At 44.1% G+C, this 16,204-nt stretch overlaps 1 protein-coding gene across 2 annotated transcripts in view; it reads left to right on the top strand.

Moving 5' to 3' along the window:
* SH3PXD2A (SH3 and PX domains 2A) overlaps positions 1–13,821 on the top strand; it is a 210,114-nt gene extending 196,293 nt beyond the window's left edge. For both annotated transcript variants that reach the window (XM_042019253.1, XM_042019252.1), the window contains one exon: positions 111–13,821. In XM_042019253.1, coding sequence (XP_041875187.1) covers positions 111–2,006 — 1,896 coding nt within the window. In that variant the 3' untranslated portion in view covers positions 2,007–13,821. The remainder of the gene's footprint in view (positions 1–110) is intronic.
* The last annotated feature ends 2,383 nt before the right edge of the window (positions 13,822–16,204 follow it).

Genomic DNA, 16,204 nt, shown 5'->3' with positions numbered 1-16,204 from the left:
GGAAAAATAGTAATATTTATCTGTTGCTTGGCAGTGGATTGGAAGGGGAGGAGTGGAAAGCAGTGGGTTGAGATTTTTGTCTAAGTAACATGTTCCTTGTTATCTCTTAGGTTATAGAAAAGAATTCTGGTGGCTGGTGGTATGTGCAGATTGGAGAGAAGGAAGGATGGGCTCCAGCATCTTATATTGACAAGAGAAAGAAACCGAATTTGAACAGAAGAACCAGTACTTTAACCCGCCCAAAGGTTCCTCCCCCAGCACCTCCCAGTAAACCAAAAGACTCTGAAGAAGGAACAACTCCTGGAGCAGTTTCTTCAGGAGATACCCAGGACTCTCCCCACAAGCTGAAATACGAAGAGCCTGAGTATGATGTGCCTGCCTTTGGCTTTGAGTCGGAGTGCGAAGTGAGTGAAAGTCATCATGAAGAGGGCACTCCTGAAAAACGACTGTTTCAGCCCCTCAAGCCCTCACCTGTGTCATCACTTCAGAAAGCTAAGTTCAAAGTAGGAGAGTCTTCAGAAGAAGCTGCTCATGAAGAAGAAACCATCTATGAGAACGAGGGGTTCAGACGTTATGTGGAAGATGCTTTGTCCAATAAGGAATCTAGTGGGGATTCCGATTCTCAGAAGAGCTCCTCTCTGTCCTTGATACGAAGAAATTCTCCATGTTCCAGCTCTCCTAAATCATCACTTGTGAAGCTCAAGACAGACAAAAACATTCAGCCTGATCTTGGAAAATGTCACTATTCCAGGAACGAGGAGACAAAACCAAGATCAGCTTCAGATGTTGGCTTACGTAGCGTGCCAAGAACAGGCATGAAGAAAGATCCTGGGCAGAGTCCTTCCATCAGAGCAAAGCCAATTGTTAGGCCCAAACCTTTCCTGAACAAAGCAGACTCTCAGAGTCAAGAAAAGATGGATATTAGCACTTTAAGGCGTCAGCTGAGGCCAACTGGGCAGCTCAGAGGTGGACTCAAAGGTTCAAGAAGTGAAGAGTCTGCGAGCCCCCCCCGCACAGCTTCTGAGAACCAGGATGACCCTGTTCGGAGAAGCTCAGCTGATCTCATCACAGCTCCTTCCCGTGGCATCTTCTGCTCCAGCCATACAGCCAAAACCGAGCAAGAAAATGACTCCAGATGTTTCTATGTGACCACTGACTCATACCAAAAGGTACAGGATTCTGAAATTTGCTTCCCAGCAGGAGTAGAAGTGGAAGTGCTGGAAAAGCAAGCCAGTGGATGGTGGTACCTGAAGTACGGAGACATGGAAGGCTGGGCTCCTTCCCATTACTTGGCTCTCCCTGATAACCAGCGAGAAACTACATCAGCAGAGACTGATTCCTCATTTGCCAGGAACAGGAAAAATGAAAACAAGTCAAACAGTTTAGAGAAGATAGAGAAGAGAGTTGAGGCTTTGAACACCATCAACCAGAGCAAACGTGCAACACCACCCATCCCAAGCAAACCTCCTGGTGGTTTTTCAAAAGCATCAGGGCCAGTTAAAATGAGGAACGGTGTGAGGCAACTTGCTGTCCGTCCGCAGTCAGTATTTGTGTCTCCACCCCCAAAGGATAACAACCTGTCATGCTCCTTGCGCAGAAATGAGTCTTTAACAACTACAGATCACCTTAGGACCGTCCGTCGGAATTCCTCCTTCAGCAATGCGTGGCCACAGCCTGGTGACGCAAAGGGAAAGCAGCCGGAGCGGCTGGGCACAGAGAGCTCTGAGACCACCTCCAACCTCCCCACGCAGAGGAATGGGATCCCTGTGTCCACAGTCAGGCCAAAGCCCATTGAGAAATCCCAGTTCATCCACAACAATCTCAAAGACATCTATGTTTCCATTGCAGACTATGAAGGGGATGAGGAGACTGCAGGGTTTCAGGAAGGTGTCTGCATGGAGGTCCTCGAAAGGAACCCAAATGGCTGGTGGTACTGCCAGATCATGAATGGTGTGAAGCCATTCAAAGGCTGGGTGCCCTCAAATTATTTGGAGAAAAAGAACTAATATTGCAATATCGTTAACCTCCCTAATTTATACTGTTCCTGCTGTGTACATGTGGAAAAAACAATTGCTACACAAAAAGACGTTTCCCTGTGCTCCAGTTTGTACAAAGGAGTCTATACTGAGGACAAATCTGCCATGTTCTGGAGAGGTTTGTGGGGTTTACATGCTGTAAGCAACGACAAGGAAGATGCAGCATAGTCAAATGCCTTTTTGTGAAGTTGTTAATAATCTTGTATGTGTAACAGGGTATGACATCCCATCCTTCCCATTATTGATAGGAAACCAAATGTGTGCCTTTTGTGAGAGAAATACACATGCATCTACTTGGGGAGTTCTGTGCCAAACTTTTACAATCCTGGCTCCCTTTCTCCTCATTTTTGTCCATACGTGGAACACCCAAGAATTTTGGATGCTTTTCCACAACTTACAGTGAGAAGCAAATGAAAGTTTATGAAACACAGAGGGACTCTAATCCTTTGGACATGTTCAATTTTTTTTTTTTTTTTTTTTTTTTTTTTTACTATACTCAACAGTTGGTAGGTCTAGAGTTGGAGCCTTTTCATCATGGAGAGTTTTGGTCTCTGATGTCAGTGTTGTTACAGCTAACTCACCGGAAAAGGCCATCAGGTGGTGTGGGTTGGGGGCTTTTTATTTCCTTTCATTCTGTCTTGTTCTTTGAGTTGGGATTTCAGGTGTTCTAGGGCAGTGATGCCTACTGGTGCTTGTAAAAAAAACCTACAAACCCCTTGCTTAAGAACGTCAGTTACTGTGTAGGCTTCATGTTTGGTTCTGTGCCTGACTCCTGCCAGGTGATACTGGTTGATTCTCTTCCCAGAGTTGGGTTTCTCAAAACTTACCAAAGTCAGCAAAGTCCCTTAAGACACTAAAGACAAAGCTGTCAAATGTGTTAATTCTTGTTTTGCCTTCTGGTCCAAATCCAAGGGTGCTGGCTGCTGGCAGGGCCCACCAAGATATTAGTAAGAAATATTTGTAACCTTCTGCAACATCAGTGTTTACAATGAGTGGAAAAAAAAAAAGCCATCAAGCTCAGTCTGCACATAATTTGTATATTTTTGGGGAATTGCTTTTGTGTTTTGTTTTTGTCTTTTCTGTGCATTCTGGGTTTACTGTATTTTCTTTGTGTGTGTGTGTATCTGGTTCTACCAAGAGAAGACTTACAGGCTACAAACTGAAGTAGGAGCCAAATATGTGTTTCTGTTCCCTCTTAATCCAAAGAGTACATTTGTACTGGAAAGTGGGCCTGGGCTTCTCATGCTCAGAGATTTAATATCAAAGCAATTTGGTCAACAGTGCATCTAACCAGGAAGCTGCCTCTTCTAGTTCCAGTTCTGTTTGCCTTTCTTAACTCATGCTTTGAAATGTGGCACACGGTGTGGGTAGTGTGGGAAATGGAAGGGGGTATCCATTGGAAAAGGCTAGGAATATGGAGTTATTTGTGAGGTAGCCTTGTACTGTAAACATAATTTACTAAATCCCTACTGTTCTTAAGGAAGTCATGCTTGGGGGTTTTCTTAAATGGCCTTGTTAATCACTCAAGATCAATATCTAATTGCTTTAAATAGTAGTTAGCATTGTAAATCTGTTCTAAGCGGGAGGGGCAGACCATTTCACTATTGGTTTACACAAAGTATTACATGCCCTTTTTTCCACCAGTTTCATACTGATTTGGCTTGGAAGTTAAAGGTTATAAAGGCTTCAAAATAGCTGGGATCAAGGGGCTGAGTGAAATAGCACAACAATACCATATCTTACTGGGGATGTTTCACTGCCAAAAAAAAAATTAGGAAATTTATATGTTGTTCTTGACTTTTTCCTTTTTTTTTTTTTCTTTTTTTCTTCTTTTCTTTTACTTTTCTTTTTCTTTTTGTGTGTGTGTGTGTGTGGTTTGGGGGTTTTACTAATTTCCATGATAACACTGAGAGAGTTGCCTACAGCTAATGTGACTGATGTCCTTTCAGTAGCTGAAACAACATCCAGGTGCCACAACTACAGGCTACAGACAGTGCTGTGGTTCGAGCAGCTCTCTGCATGCAGGTGGGGAGGGGAGGCTGTTTGTTTGGGATCCCTTTAAATTGTGGCAGGAGAAGGAGGTGTAACTGCACAACAGCTCATATCACAGTGCGGGGTCCTCTTTGTACCTTCATGTCTTAACCATATGATGTGTAAGTGTATGTCCAGTTAGCTACATCTTACTGGATGTGTATCTGAGACATTGTGGCCCTGTCTCTCATACTTCTCCCCATTTTTAGTTGTACTAATATGGTAGCAGCCATAAAGGACTGCTGGAGCTGTTGTGAGATTATGATAGAAGTATTATATTCTTCTGCTGGACAGTATTAAATAGAGCAATACATAGAGTTATCTGCTAGATTGCAGTACTAATAGTAGTGACTTAGTGATTCGTGTTAATGATTTATTTTAACAATAATGATGCGGAAGTGGTTCATTATTTTGAATTAATGCACTTTAACAATAAAAGAAACCAAAATGAAGCCAATGCAGAGAACTAAGTGCATTATTTAAAGGTGCAGTATATAATTATCATTTTCTTGAAGCACATATTTATTAAGAATTAACTTATTATTTAAAATATTCTAAAGTTTTGTTAAAAGACATTCCCACTAGGCCATCTCTTTGGGGGGATGTAAAGCACAGCTCCCATGTCTTCTGCATTGAGCCACTGAATTCTCTGAGTGTGGTGTATGGCCTGACATGAGCCCCTATCCAAGGAGGGAAGAGCAGCAAGGAGATGGAAGAGCCCAGACTACTGGAAATACTCAGCATTTGCATCCAGCAAAGCCAAGCCCAGGGCACCTCTGAACTGCAGGAGTCCTTGCAGGGTGGGGGTGGCACAGGTGTTTTTGGCAGGCAGTTTCAGTGCCTGGCTGCCATGTGCCTTGCACAGGGCTGGCCCCAGTGGATGCAAGTCCTCCATGAGGCTCAGGTTAGGAGGCTCCAGGATCTGCCTGAGACAGGTCTGTAAGAAATGTCTGTCTCTCCCACAGCTCCTGTTCCATCTTGCTGGCTCGCTTCTCCAGCTCTGGCTTTTGCAGGGAGGTGGTTTGCCGTGCTCCAGGCAGCACAGGGTGAGGGTGCCTGCAGTACTGCCAGGGTTTTCTCATGCAGCAGCTCCATGGCTCAGTTGCTCCTTAATCCCATCTCAAAGGCTTCATGCCCTCCTGAGGAGGGGCCAGACCCTGTAGATGGGCTGCAGAGCCACACTTGTGGCCTCCCTCTGCCCTCAACCTGTACCAGCAGAAAGGATGGGGTGCAGATGACCTACTTGGTGCCAGAAATTATTGTTGGCCACCACTTGGCATGCTGGCTCCCACCCTGGTGGAAGAGCTTCTATTTGGGCTTCCCTTCACTTGGTGGTTGTTTTGGCTGCTTGTTTTTAAAAGGGCACTTTTAAAACAAATACCCCAAAAGCAATTTTTCCCCCTCCTGCCTTGCCACTGTCATAGCATCTCTCACTGAGATGTTCTCTTTTTTTTTTTTTGATTCTTTCAGCCGAGAGATATCAGGAAAATAATTGTTTTTTCCATCGGCAAGCAGCTAGTTTTGGTCAGTTCTACTGATGCCTGAAATAGCAAGCCTTTCACGCTTAGCTGTGAAACAAAGGAAAAGGCCTTAAGCTACATCAGAAAGGCCGACTGCAGGGCAGGAAAACCTGGCAGAGTACTCAGAGGACAATGTAGTGCTAGAAGTGTTTTAGCTCTTTTCTAAAAACGTTATCGTCTCCTTTTATTTACTAAATTTGTCAGAACTGACACTGGATCAAGAGCAATATTTAAATGTAATGTTACACCTCAGTGAACACTCAATGCAGAAATCAATAGTACTGTTTAAATTTCTCTTTCTGGTTTATTCCTGAACCTTAGAGGAAGAGTGTGCAGGGCTTGAGCAAAGCCTTTTGCAGCTGAAGGGGGCCCTCCTCTGAGGGGAGAGGCGGCTGCTCTTGCTGTCTTGCTCTCACCCACTCTCTATATTTTCCAAAAAGTCTTGAATTTGGACCAGCAGAAATTCCAAACTCTAATGCCAGAGAACAAAATTAAAAAATGTGAAAATTGTGTCTTGCTGTATACTGCAACTTTAATAATAATGAGCACTTCTGAGTTCGTTATTGAGGTTTATATAATGCCTGAAAAGTTTATTTGCTGGTTTCCCTTGTCTTCCCCTTCAAAACACTTTCTCATAACAGCAAGAGTCATGCATTTTGTTAGGAGTCCTTCCCCATGGGAGGCAATTCCTGTTCATTGTTTTAGCTGTCACCCCATGCAATGGGTGAGTGTAGTCATATGTACCAGTCCTTTGCAAGCCAAAAGTTCCAGGATAAAAGAGATGATGGGCACGTGTTGGGGTACTTAACTGATGCATCAACAGGAAGTTTTTAAATTGATGTATTCAATAATAGCAAATACGCAATAATGGAAGATTGAAATTGACTTGCAGCTAGACTCTTCAAGATGGAAATTCACGTCTGCAAGGGTATAGTGAGAAAATGCATTTGTCCCTTGTGGATGTGCACCCCGAAGACTCCTTCCATTATGGTTCTATAAAGTTTGACGAAGGCATTATATAATTGTTTTCATCGCTTTCAGATCTTAATGAATCATATTTTATTGTAATATATATCCATTGCTTTCCTCAGTTAAAAAGAAAGTTACTGCTTTTATCTTATATGAAAAACAAGGGAATTTGATAAAGCATTCATTATTTTCATATTACTAGTATTAACAGAATAGAACTAGTACTATTTAATTTTAGATCTTCATAGCTAGCTTGTTAATAACTCATATTTTCCTGTGTTGTATCCTACTATTTTTTCTATTTTTTCCCAAATAACTCTGCATCTTGAGAAAAAGCAAATCCAGTGAGTGGATAAGTGCAATATTCATAGAATAAACAGGCCCCTCATCCAGGACTTGGAGTGGAACGTGCAGTGTGAAATGTTTGCAATTCTCTATTCATGCACTCTTAGGGGAAGGGGAAATGCAGGGGAGGGGGCAACTGGATGAAAACAGGACCCTTGGGTAGGTAGAGACTGACAGCTGGGGTGGCTTGGGTTGGGAATGGCTGCTCTCCGTAAAAAAGTATCACCTGTTAGTGCAAGTGTAAGGATTATGCAGCATGTTGCCAGGATTATGTATCAAATGTGCATTAACATCCTTATCAATACAGGACTTCTGAGCTATGCTTGAAACACTCTGTGTGTCATCCATGCATGATTCTCTCTTCTGGTTTGCCTCTGCTGGTTACGTCCTCTGTTGCACTTCAGAATTGATGGTAACTCCAGAGGGGAAGATAAAATTCTGCTGGTGCAGTCCCAAGTTTGGACACTGTATTGTTACTTGTATTTATTGCAAGAGCTATGGGAATATTTTTACAGGTCCTTTCTTTTCTGTCCTTATTGTTAACCTAAGAAGAAAACATCTCCATTTTATCTGGGTTAGTTCTCACCTGCAGATTTTCACAGATCTTTTGGATATCTATGTCATAATTCTTGGCTTGCAAAGGTGGATCTCTCAGGTCCTAAATAAAGTTGGGCAGGAACTTTGCTCTTCAAAAGAGGTATTGTCTTAAATTCTATTTGAATGGAAGGAGAACTTCTGTCTGTCAAAAATAATGTGACTTTACAGGTAGCAGCAAAATCTACTACCTTTGAAAAACTGGACTATTTTTGTAAGGTGCAAGAGAAATGTGAAAGCCAGAGCGCTTGATTCTCTGAGCGCTGGGAAGTACATCTCCTCTGGCTCTAGTTCATTCCTCTGGAGAGGGGATGTACCTCAGTTTTCTGCTTAATTTTTGTCCTGCTGTTCTTAAGTTTGTCAAAAAGCCTTTGTATTACCAGAGACCTTTGCATTCAAACAGAAAAACTGAATTCTGCAGCTGTACTGAAATAGTATCAAACACGTGATTTTGGAAAACCTCTAATACTTTACCAATTAGGAATCTGGTTTTGAGGAGCCAACTTAATTCTTTCACATGCTCTTGTCTGAACTGGCAAGAAGCCCGCAAGCATCAGTAGAGTTACACTGACAGAAGACCCTTGTGGGTGCTCAGCATGGACTGTTCTCAGCAAAAGCAAGCTCTGTGCACTCTGTTCCTACACCTCCAAAGGGGGTGCACAGGACTGCTGAGCCTTGGTGCTGCCCTGCCATGATTCACTGTGCTGCAGATCTTGCAGCTCTTTAAAACCAGCTGGAGCTTTGCTGCTATTTGCTGGTGATTTTCCATCACCAGCAGCTCCTTCTCTGTCAGCTTCAGATGCTATTTAGCCATGTAGTGAAGTGCTGTGTACCAATGCAGTGTTTGATAGCTGCCAACAGTACCAGTATGATGGTCTGAGAGCATATGTTTGTCTAAGTTATTTTGTTTTCATTTGCTTTTCGTTGCTTGCTAGAAGCAGGGACCAGCACTGCGATGATGCATGGGGAATGTGTCCGCACACTTGAACTGTTTGATGGCCTCTGCTAATGCTGCTCACTGCTTGTGTTGCTCTTTCTCTCCCTCTGTGCTGCTCAGTAGTCGTGTCTGTTGTGTGTGTCTGTAATTTTCAAATAAAGTACTGTATGTAAGGCCAGATCCAGAAGCCCCCAGTCAGCTGACTTTGGGTTGGGATGTAGGTTGCTGTTGCTGCTTTTCCTCCTCCGTCTTAGACCCAATTTGGAGCAAAGCACAGGTGTCTGTAAAAAGTCACCCATAACTCTACTTTGGGGTGTCAGTTTCGTGGGGTGTGCATGCATTGCCAAGGGTGGGAGGAGGAGATTTTTTTCTCTTGGGTGCCCTTGCATCAGGGCTGGGACTCTGCAGCAATTCCTGGAGCAGAAGCTGCGCCGCACTGCGTGCGGACATGGCTGGTACAGGCAGAACAAAGTAGTTTCCCCCATTTTATATTGTCAGGGCTGGGCTGGTCCCATCAACTATGTTCTTCATTTGTTCTTGCATCAAGGTAGTGTTGATTTTTAGTTGGAGAGTGCAATTTTTTTTGTTTCGTGTTTGGTTTTTTTTTTTTTTTATAAATAAATTTGGTTTAAAGCTTCACACTGGCGTTTTACAGACCTGTTCTTGTCAGCATAAGCCACTACTGTCCTGAGTTGAGACTCCTGTTTGTTACTGAATTAAAATTGTGGGAATTATGTTGATAATTTGGAAAGAAATTAGAAGTAACTATATTGGCAGGGGAGAGATAGATAAAATATGAGGAAAAAGATGTTTCTAATAAGGCCATAAATTATTTGGTCTGACACTGCAGGTGCTTTCTCTGTATAGATGGTTTAAATACATCACTGCTCTGTGATAGGATTTTTTTGTTATTGAGAAAAGTTGATTTTTTTCATTCCCTAATGTGCTATGACAATCTGTATCCTGAAGCCACTGATCCACCAAAAGAAGGCAAACAAAGGTTGTATATGCTTGCTGTAGTTCAGGCAGTTTGTGTGTCTGGGAGTTTGCATACACCGAGGTTCAGCTGGTGGAGTGGGCGAGCATGGCTGTTCTAGACCTGTCCATGTTGACAGGAACAACAAAATGTTGGCTTTAGAGACCTTTCCCTGATGCTCAGGGTTATTTGGTTACAGTGGTACCTGTCTTGGTCCCTGTTTGGTGGAGGAGAAAAACAGGTGGAAGGGAGAATCACTTGGCACTGAAAGAGACTTTTTAAAATATAACATTTAATATTTAGGTAAATATTTCAGACTTCTCCAGATACTCTCCATCAAAGCTGTTACTGACTCTGATGACTGCAAGGTAAGCAATATGGCAGCTTTCTCTGTGCAAACAGTTCTTTTGTGGTTTGAGAGCTTGTTCTTGAACTGCTTCTGGGTCACCAGGGAAGTAGTAATAAATAAACAAAATCCCATCATCACTCTTGGGGTTTAGGCTTGGGGGGGGGGCATCAAATTCTGTCCTGATTCCAGGTCCCCCAAAACACATTAATTCGGTTTGTTTCTGTCCCCTTGAAGCAGGATAGAAAAGAATAGTGCAGTCACTGGAGCTTAGCCTGTAGCAATTAGTAAACTGGAACAAATAGAAAAGAAAAATAAACCTTTTAAAAAATGAAGTATTTCGATGAATAGCTGACTTAACTACTTCCTATCTTGGACTTTCAGGGAAGGAGGAAGTTATAATTGCTTCCAGTCACTAGGAGGAATTTTTCTGCATCACACTGAACAGGCTTGCTGAAAAGTCTTGCTCATTACTTGTGATGAGTTCAGACCTGGAATATTGCAAAAGTAAAGTGTGTGTAGCATTACAATGACTTTTTTGTACTGAGGGTCCGAAGTGAGTGTTGTGGGGCCAGTAGTGTACAGAGTAAGTGCATTTCTGCTGTCTGGCTGACTTGGCACAGTGTTTGCCTTGTCCCACAGGGCTCTGCCAATGACATCAGTGCTGTTCCTTTATTGCAGCTTTAACCGCAGACAGCAGTGCTTATTACTCTGCTAGCAATGTTTAGGGAGAATCATGTAGATGAGCCTCCTCAGTTAAGACTCAATATCAAATGTCATGTCAGAAGTCCTGCCAGCAGCTTGATTGATTGCTGCTTAGGCTAAAGTTCACATGCAGATAGCTCCAGGTGGGTGTTGAAAGCAGCTCAGCTGGCTGTGTACATCTGTAGCTGTTTCCAGAGCTGTTAATTAGCCCAGATTATCTCTGGAAACTGGGGGTAGTGAGTTGCTGGGAGCCCAAACCTCTTGGTGAATGAAGGCTGAAATTTGTTTGAGCCGTTGTGCTCCTCTGCATTAGCAGAGCAATGGCATGTGTCTGGACTGGAAGCTCCTTGAGGGTTTGCTGTCCCAAATTTTTAGTTGACCAAAAAGAAAAAAAAAAAATGGATCTAGGCCTGGTCTAAGGGAAGTTTTTCAGTGGGTTTCTTAGGTGGTTGAATATTCTTAATGTGAACTTGAAAGCTAGATGCTGTTGTCATTTCTGTGTTGGTGTAGAGCTCCATTTCTTAGTGGTTAGGTGGTGGGAGCTTGGAATCTTGGGAGAGTATGTCGGTGACCAGAGATAGAGAAATGTGTGGCTGGTCTTAGTGTGTGTGTGGTCAAGTTGGTGACACTTTTTTGTCTTTTGTTTGTTTTGTTTTTAGTATGGGAACCAATTTGTCTGTTCTACTTGGGAAAAGGTCTAGAAGTTGGTGTGGTTTCTGTTGCAGTAAATATGAGAAGGAATTAGCTGAGGGCTTTTTTTTTTTTTTTTTTTTTTTTTTTTTTTTTTTTTTAAGGAGAGTTTATGGGCAGGAGACCATTTAGTTTGTTTTGGGTTGCAAGTTAAGCTAAGAGAGGAAGAAAATTAGTCTGGGAAAATCCTTTTTTGTGTTAACAGCTTTGGACCATATTTTGTTGTGGCCTCTGATCCAGCTCCACTGAAGGTAGTGGAGTGAATATTGTTGATCATGTAGATGGTAGAGCTTTTGGTCATTAATTAATTCTTAGAGAGGTGACAGGCATCTTGACGTCATGCATGTCATAGCAAATGTGAGCTAGAGACAGAAATAATAACTGTATCTTCAACTCAATTGTTCAGTTTTTGTTTAATTTACTTGAGATGCTGACCAGTTGGATAAAACTGTACAATGAACACCTCCTGCAAGGGTCCAGATGTGCTTGGGTCTATGAGAGGTTTTCCTAGGAAAGGAAATCATGTTCTTGATAAAAATAAATTTGCCTTTCTCAGTCATCCCAGTAAAACTGAAATCCAGGAAAGTGACACTTCTTGCAGTGAACAGTATCTTTTGCCACTGATGGGAAGAGTTATTGTTAATGAGGGATTAGGTGCCCCAGTCTGTCTGAACTGATCTTTTTGTGACTAGTCCCTGAATCTGTGTGTAAACATTTGTAAAGACTGGATGCAGATTAGAGTACTGTTAACAAAGATGAGCGACTTTTCTGTGGGCCAACACAAAAGATGCATTAGCAGTGAGGAAAACACAGGTCTCCTTTTTGCCAAGTGACCCTGGGGAAATTTCCCTCAGGCTTCAGCACAAATAGCTGGGACCTGTGAGGATTTAGCTGGTATATACAGTACTGGGGGCCTGTTTCTGTGGCTGGGACAACAGAAGTGTGGCTTTGTCCCAGCAATAATTAATGAAATCATCATAGTACAATGTTTTCATTTTCCCTTGATATGACAGTGGTGGGGGGAATGAGCTGTGCAAAGCATTATCACCCCGTTAATCCAGATTTGCAGGCTTTACTTGACTGCAGTGCCCAGTCCAGAACTGTTTCCAGAGCTGTCCTTGTGACTGTGCCCCGTGAGGGACAGGGAATGCACACAGAGAGGGCTGCCCTCCTCCTGCTGCCATGACCAACTGCTTGCTCAGAGAACTGCAAAACAATGGACAGCATTTGAGGTTTGGGATTTCTCCCTAGAGCAGTGTGTTCTGAAGCAGTGAAGTAAAAACAAATGCTTATTTGGGAAATTTTAATCATGTCTCTGTCAGTAAAGGTGAAAACTCTGTATGGGTCTCTCAACAGAGAATGAGAAACACCATTTGTCTTGGGCAATTGTACATGTGAAGATGCAGAACAAAGACTTCAGAGTACTGTGCCTAAAAGTAGATCTCAGCATTTCTCTTTAGGCATTTATTAGAGCTGGTGTTGTTTTGGAACTAAACAGTATTTAATAATGGTTAATTAGGTCTGCTCAAAAATTCCTGCAGGAAAGGAAAAGACTATTTGAGTTCTGGACACTTACAGGAAAGGGAGTTGCAAGAAACAAAATACTGCCAGGTGTTTTATGAACTTAATTTTTCTCCTAGGATTATCACAGTCCTTGTGACTGTGTCCTGGCATACACCAGTGCTGTGGCACAGCAACTGGTCAGTGACACCTCTTTGCAAAAATTCAGAACCATGCGTCTGTGATGGGCATGTGTGTATTGGAAAAGATGAGCCTAAAAAGGCCTTGAAGTAAACTACAGTTGATAAAAGAAATCCTGATTTGCATGTTCCAGATACTCTGGAATAACTTGCATTGGGGCAACTTCAGCTCCTTCCAGGCATCTGCCATCACCCAGCCTGGCAGCTCACAGGTGCCACAGTCTGCTGGGTGGTGGAGGGTGGGTGGCAAATGTTAGTGGAAAGGCAAATGCAGGATGCACCCTGTCACTGCTCTTCCTGGTCCTCAGCCGTGCCTGAAGTCAGAGCTCTGCTGGGCCAGAGCAGGACCAGACCCCTTGGCAGAGTGGTTGCCACGTCCCACAGGGCTCTGCCAAGCGGCGAGTGGTCTTTGCTGACCTGGGTGCTGCTGCCCAGCCAGGATGCTCCCCCCTCCCTGTGTGCAGAACCCTGGGAGGTTGTGAGGGACTGCCAGAGTTTGAGGACTGTTTTCTCAGAGTTATTAAAAGTTCTTGCAATGTGAACCTCTAATGTTTTCAAAGACTCAGGCAGAAAGGACTTGCTAAACAAACTGTACCTGTCATCTCCCAGTTCATTGATTGCTTGGACCAAAGGTGGTGCTAAATCTGATCTTTGTCTGTAATATTTATATTTTGTTGGACCTTTTTTTTTTTTTTTTAAAGTGTTTGATAAAACAGATGCAGTGTCCTCCTTACATGAGAAATTTAGTCCCAGCTTGGGACATGGTAAAACTCCCTGGACCTTCAGGGCCCAGGATTGTTGCCTGTTACCATTTGAGCAGGCTTGCAGTGTTTGGGGGGAGGTGGGAAAAGGGTACTCTATCTTCAAATGCTTGCAGACTGTAAGAATTGACTTGTGATTTGTTTGTTTGTTGGTATTTTGTTTACAATGCCTCTTATGCCCTAAGGAAAAATAAATTTTTGACCTTTTTAATTGTGATCCAGTTGGTTTGTTTTGTTGGGGTTTTTCTTCTAATCTTTTCAGTACTGTTTTGATTCCACTTGAATTCCACTGAATTTGTCTTTCCCAGAATAACTTGTAATTTGTGCATTCATGCAATTGCAAATTTCATCTTAGGCTAAATGGATACAGGAGCTTGTCTTGTTCCCTGGCCCAAGTTGTTAGTGTATGCTGTATTTTTGTATTTTTTCTGTTCCACAAAGTTTACGGACTAGTCACCTCAGCCCTCAAACATGAAGAACTTTTGTCTGTGTTGAGCAAGTTCTTAAGGTTTTCAGTACTCAAGTGAGGATGTTTTTTGGAGAAGGGTAGGTCCAGATAAGAAGAAAAGCATACTTTTACAAAAGTGGTCCTTTGGTTCTGTGGTAAGAGTTGCTCTGCAAGGTGGGATGAGCCCCTGTGTGCAGGCTGCAGAGCAGCTGGTGCTTATACATGGGATACTAAGGTCTGATCCTGCAAGTTTGCTGGGTACTGCTGACTCCTCTTACTCATCTTTGAAGGTTGGAGGCCCAGATAGCTCAGCAAATAGAAGTTCATTGCTGTGCAAAGCAGCAGACAGGTAAAACTGAAATTTCTGGTAATGGATCCCCTCTCCTTCTTATGTAGGAACATCTCTTGGGGATGACAAAGGCATTGGATTAGGGGATATACTGGGGGGAGGAGGTTGTAACAAAGGATGTAATAGTAGAGGGGTAACAAGGTTGTTTTTTAGTTCTTCAGTTCCCAGCCTGACTGCAGATGTTCCTGTGTGCTGGCATGTAGGTGGATGGTGCACAAGGAGTCCTGTTTGGGCACCCCAGCTCTCTGAAGGTCGCTAGGAATTGGATCTGACGCAGCCCACAGTCCTGGATACAAACCTAGTGACAAGCGTGGCTGGAGCTGTGCCCCCTCTTCCCTTTGTGCTGACTGAGCCAACCAGCTTGAAAGAGTCTTCTTGGGCTGGTGCAATCACTATATGCTAATGTATCCGCTTGTACACTCACTGTTAATTGCTCCCCTCTTGCCCATTTTTCTGGGAGATCCACTACCGGAATTGTGCTGCACTCAAGGATGAATTTTTCTGGTCCTACTTAGGTGTATTTGGAGTGTTCGTTAAAATCCATCTCGGGAGGAGCTGGGAGATGAGTGCCGGGCCGGGCACTGAGCACCAGGTGGCGGTGCCGGACCAGCTCTGCAGCCCCTGGACCAGTTTGGGAGCATCCTCCCCCTCTTCCTCCCCCGCCTCCGTCGCCCGCCGCGGGCTGTGCCGCAGCCGGGACACCCCGGGAATAGCCCCGCGTGAAGCAGCGGGAGGGCCGCGGTGCTGGGATACCCTCGCTGGGGAAGGTCAGTGCTGCACCCCTCCTGGTCCTGGTGGAGAACAGTTTGGGAGCAATAGCGAAGTTGCAGCTCTGGTTTAGATGTGGTGAGGTGATGGCGATGGCCTGGGGAAGGAGGGCAGGGCAGGGTGACTCCAGCGATGCTCGGCAGATGAGGATGCAAAGCTCACTGGGGCTGTTGCACGTGGCAGCTGCAGGAGGCAATGCACAGGCTGAGCCTGGCAGAGGGAAAACCTGGCGGATGTGCCATGGTCCTTCTTGCTGATGCCAAGGAAGGGGAGGATTTGAGTTTGGCCCAGAGCGTTAGCACTTCACTTGTCCTAATCTGTGGCAGTGCTTGGGCTCAGCACGTCCGGCAAATCAGTGCCGCCGGTTTCTAGGGCATTCTGTGTTGAGCAGCTCTGTCCCTCGCTCCTGAGGGAATGAGGCTTTCTAGACCCACTAGAGGTCCTCCCATCCCGGGGAAAGCAGGAGCTGGAACAGCACTTGGAGGGCAGCACACGGGTGAGCAGACTTGCCTTGTCCCAACAGCTGGCATCTCTTCAGGCTGGTGTTAAGAGAAAGCTGGGTTGGAGAAGTGGTTTCGCTTCACCCAGTCTGGAATGTTTTAGGCTGCTGAGGAACTGTTAAGAGTGGAATGGCTTCAGCTGGAGAGGCTGAGAACACCACTCCTGGGGTGTTCCTGTCCCTTGGCAGATGGAGCACCCACACTGAGGGAGAAGATGCCAACTCAAATTTATGTCCTGTGACAAGAGCGTGATTTAGATAGTCTCTGATCTACTGAATAGTTAAACAAAAAGATGAGGAGAAAAGCTCACATTTGCTGTGCTGTACGTGTGCTCCTGAGCAGATATCTGCAGCAGAGGATTGGGTTTTGAGGGAACTGGCATCACCTCTGGAGAATCCAAATTCCCTTTGGATCCTTGTGTCTCTTGCTACATATTCAGGAAGCATCTGACCTTAGCATCTCGCTTGGCCAGACTACAGGTTGTCAGTGGGCCTTCTCTGTATGTTGCTCAGTTCAGGGCTAGGATGGT

The sequence above is a fragment of the Corvus kubaryi genome, unplaced genomic scaffold, assembly GCF_017639235.1.
Source record: "Corvus kubaryi isolate FWS band 111438036 unplaced genomic scaffold, C.kubaryi_AGA036_p1.0 138, whole genome shotgun sequence".
NCBI lineage: Eukaryota > Metazoa > Chordata > Aves > Passeriformes > Corvidae > Corvus > Corvus kubaryi.
Note: the sequence above shows the minus strand (reverse complement) of the source record. Positions and strands in the feature narration are given on the sequence as shown.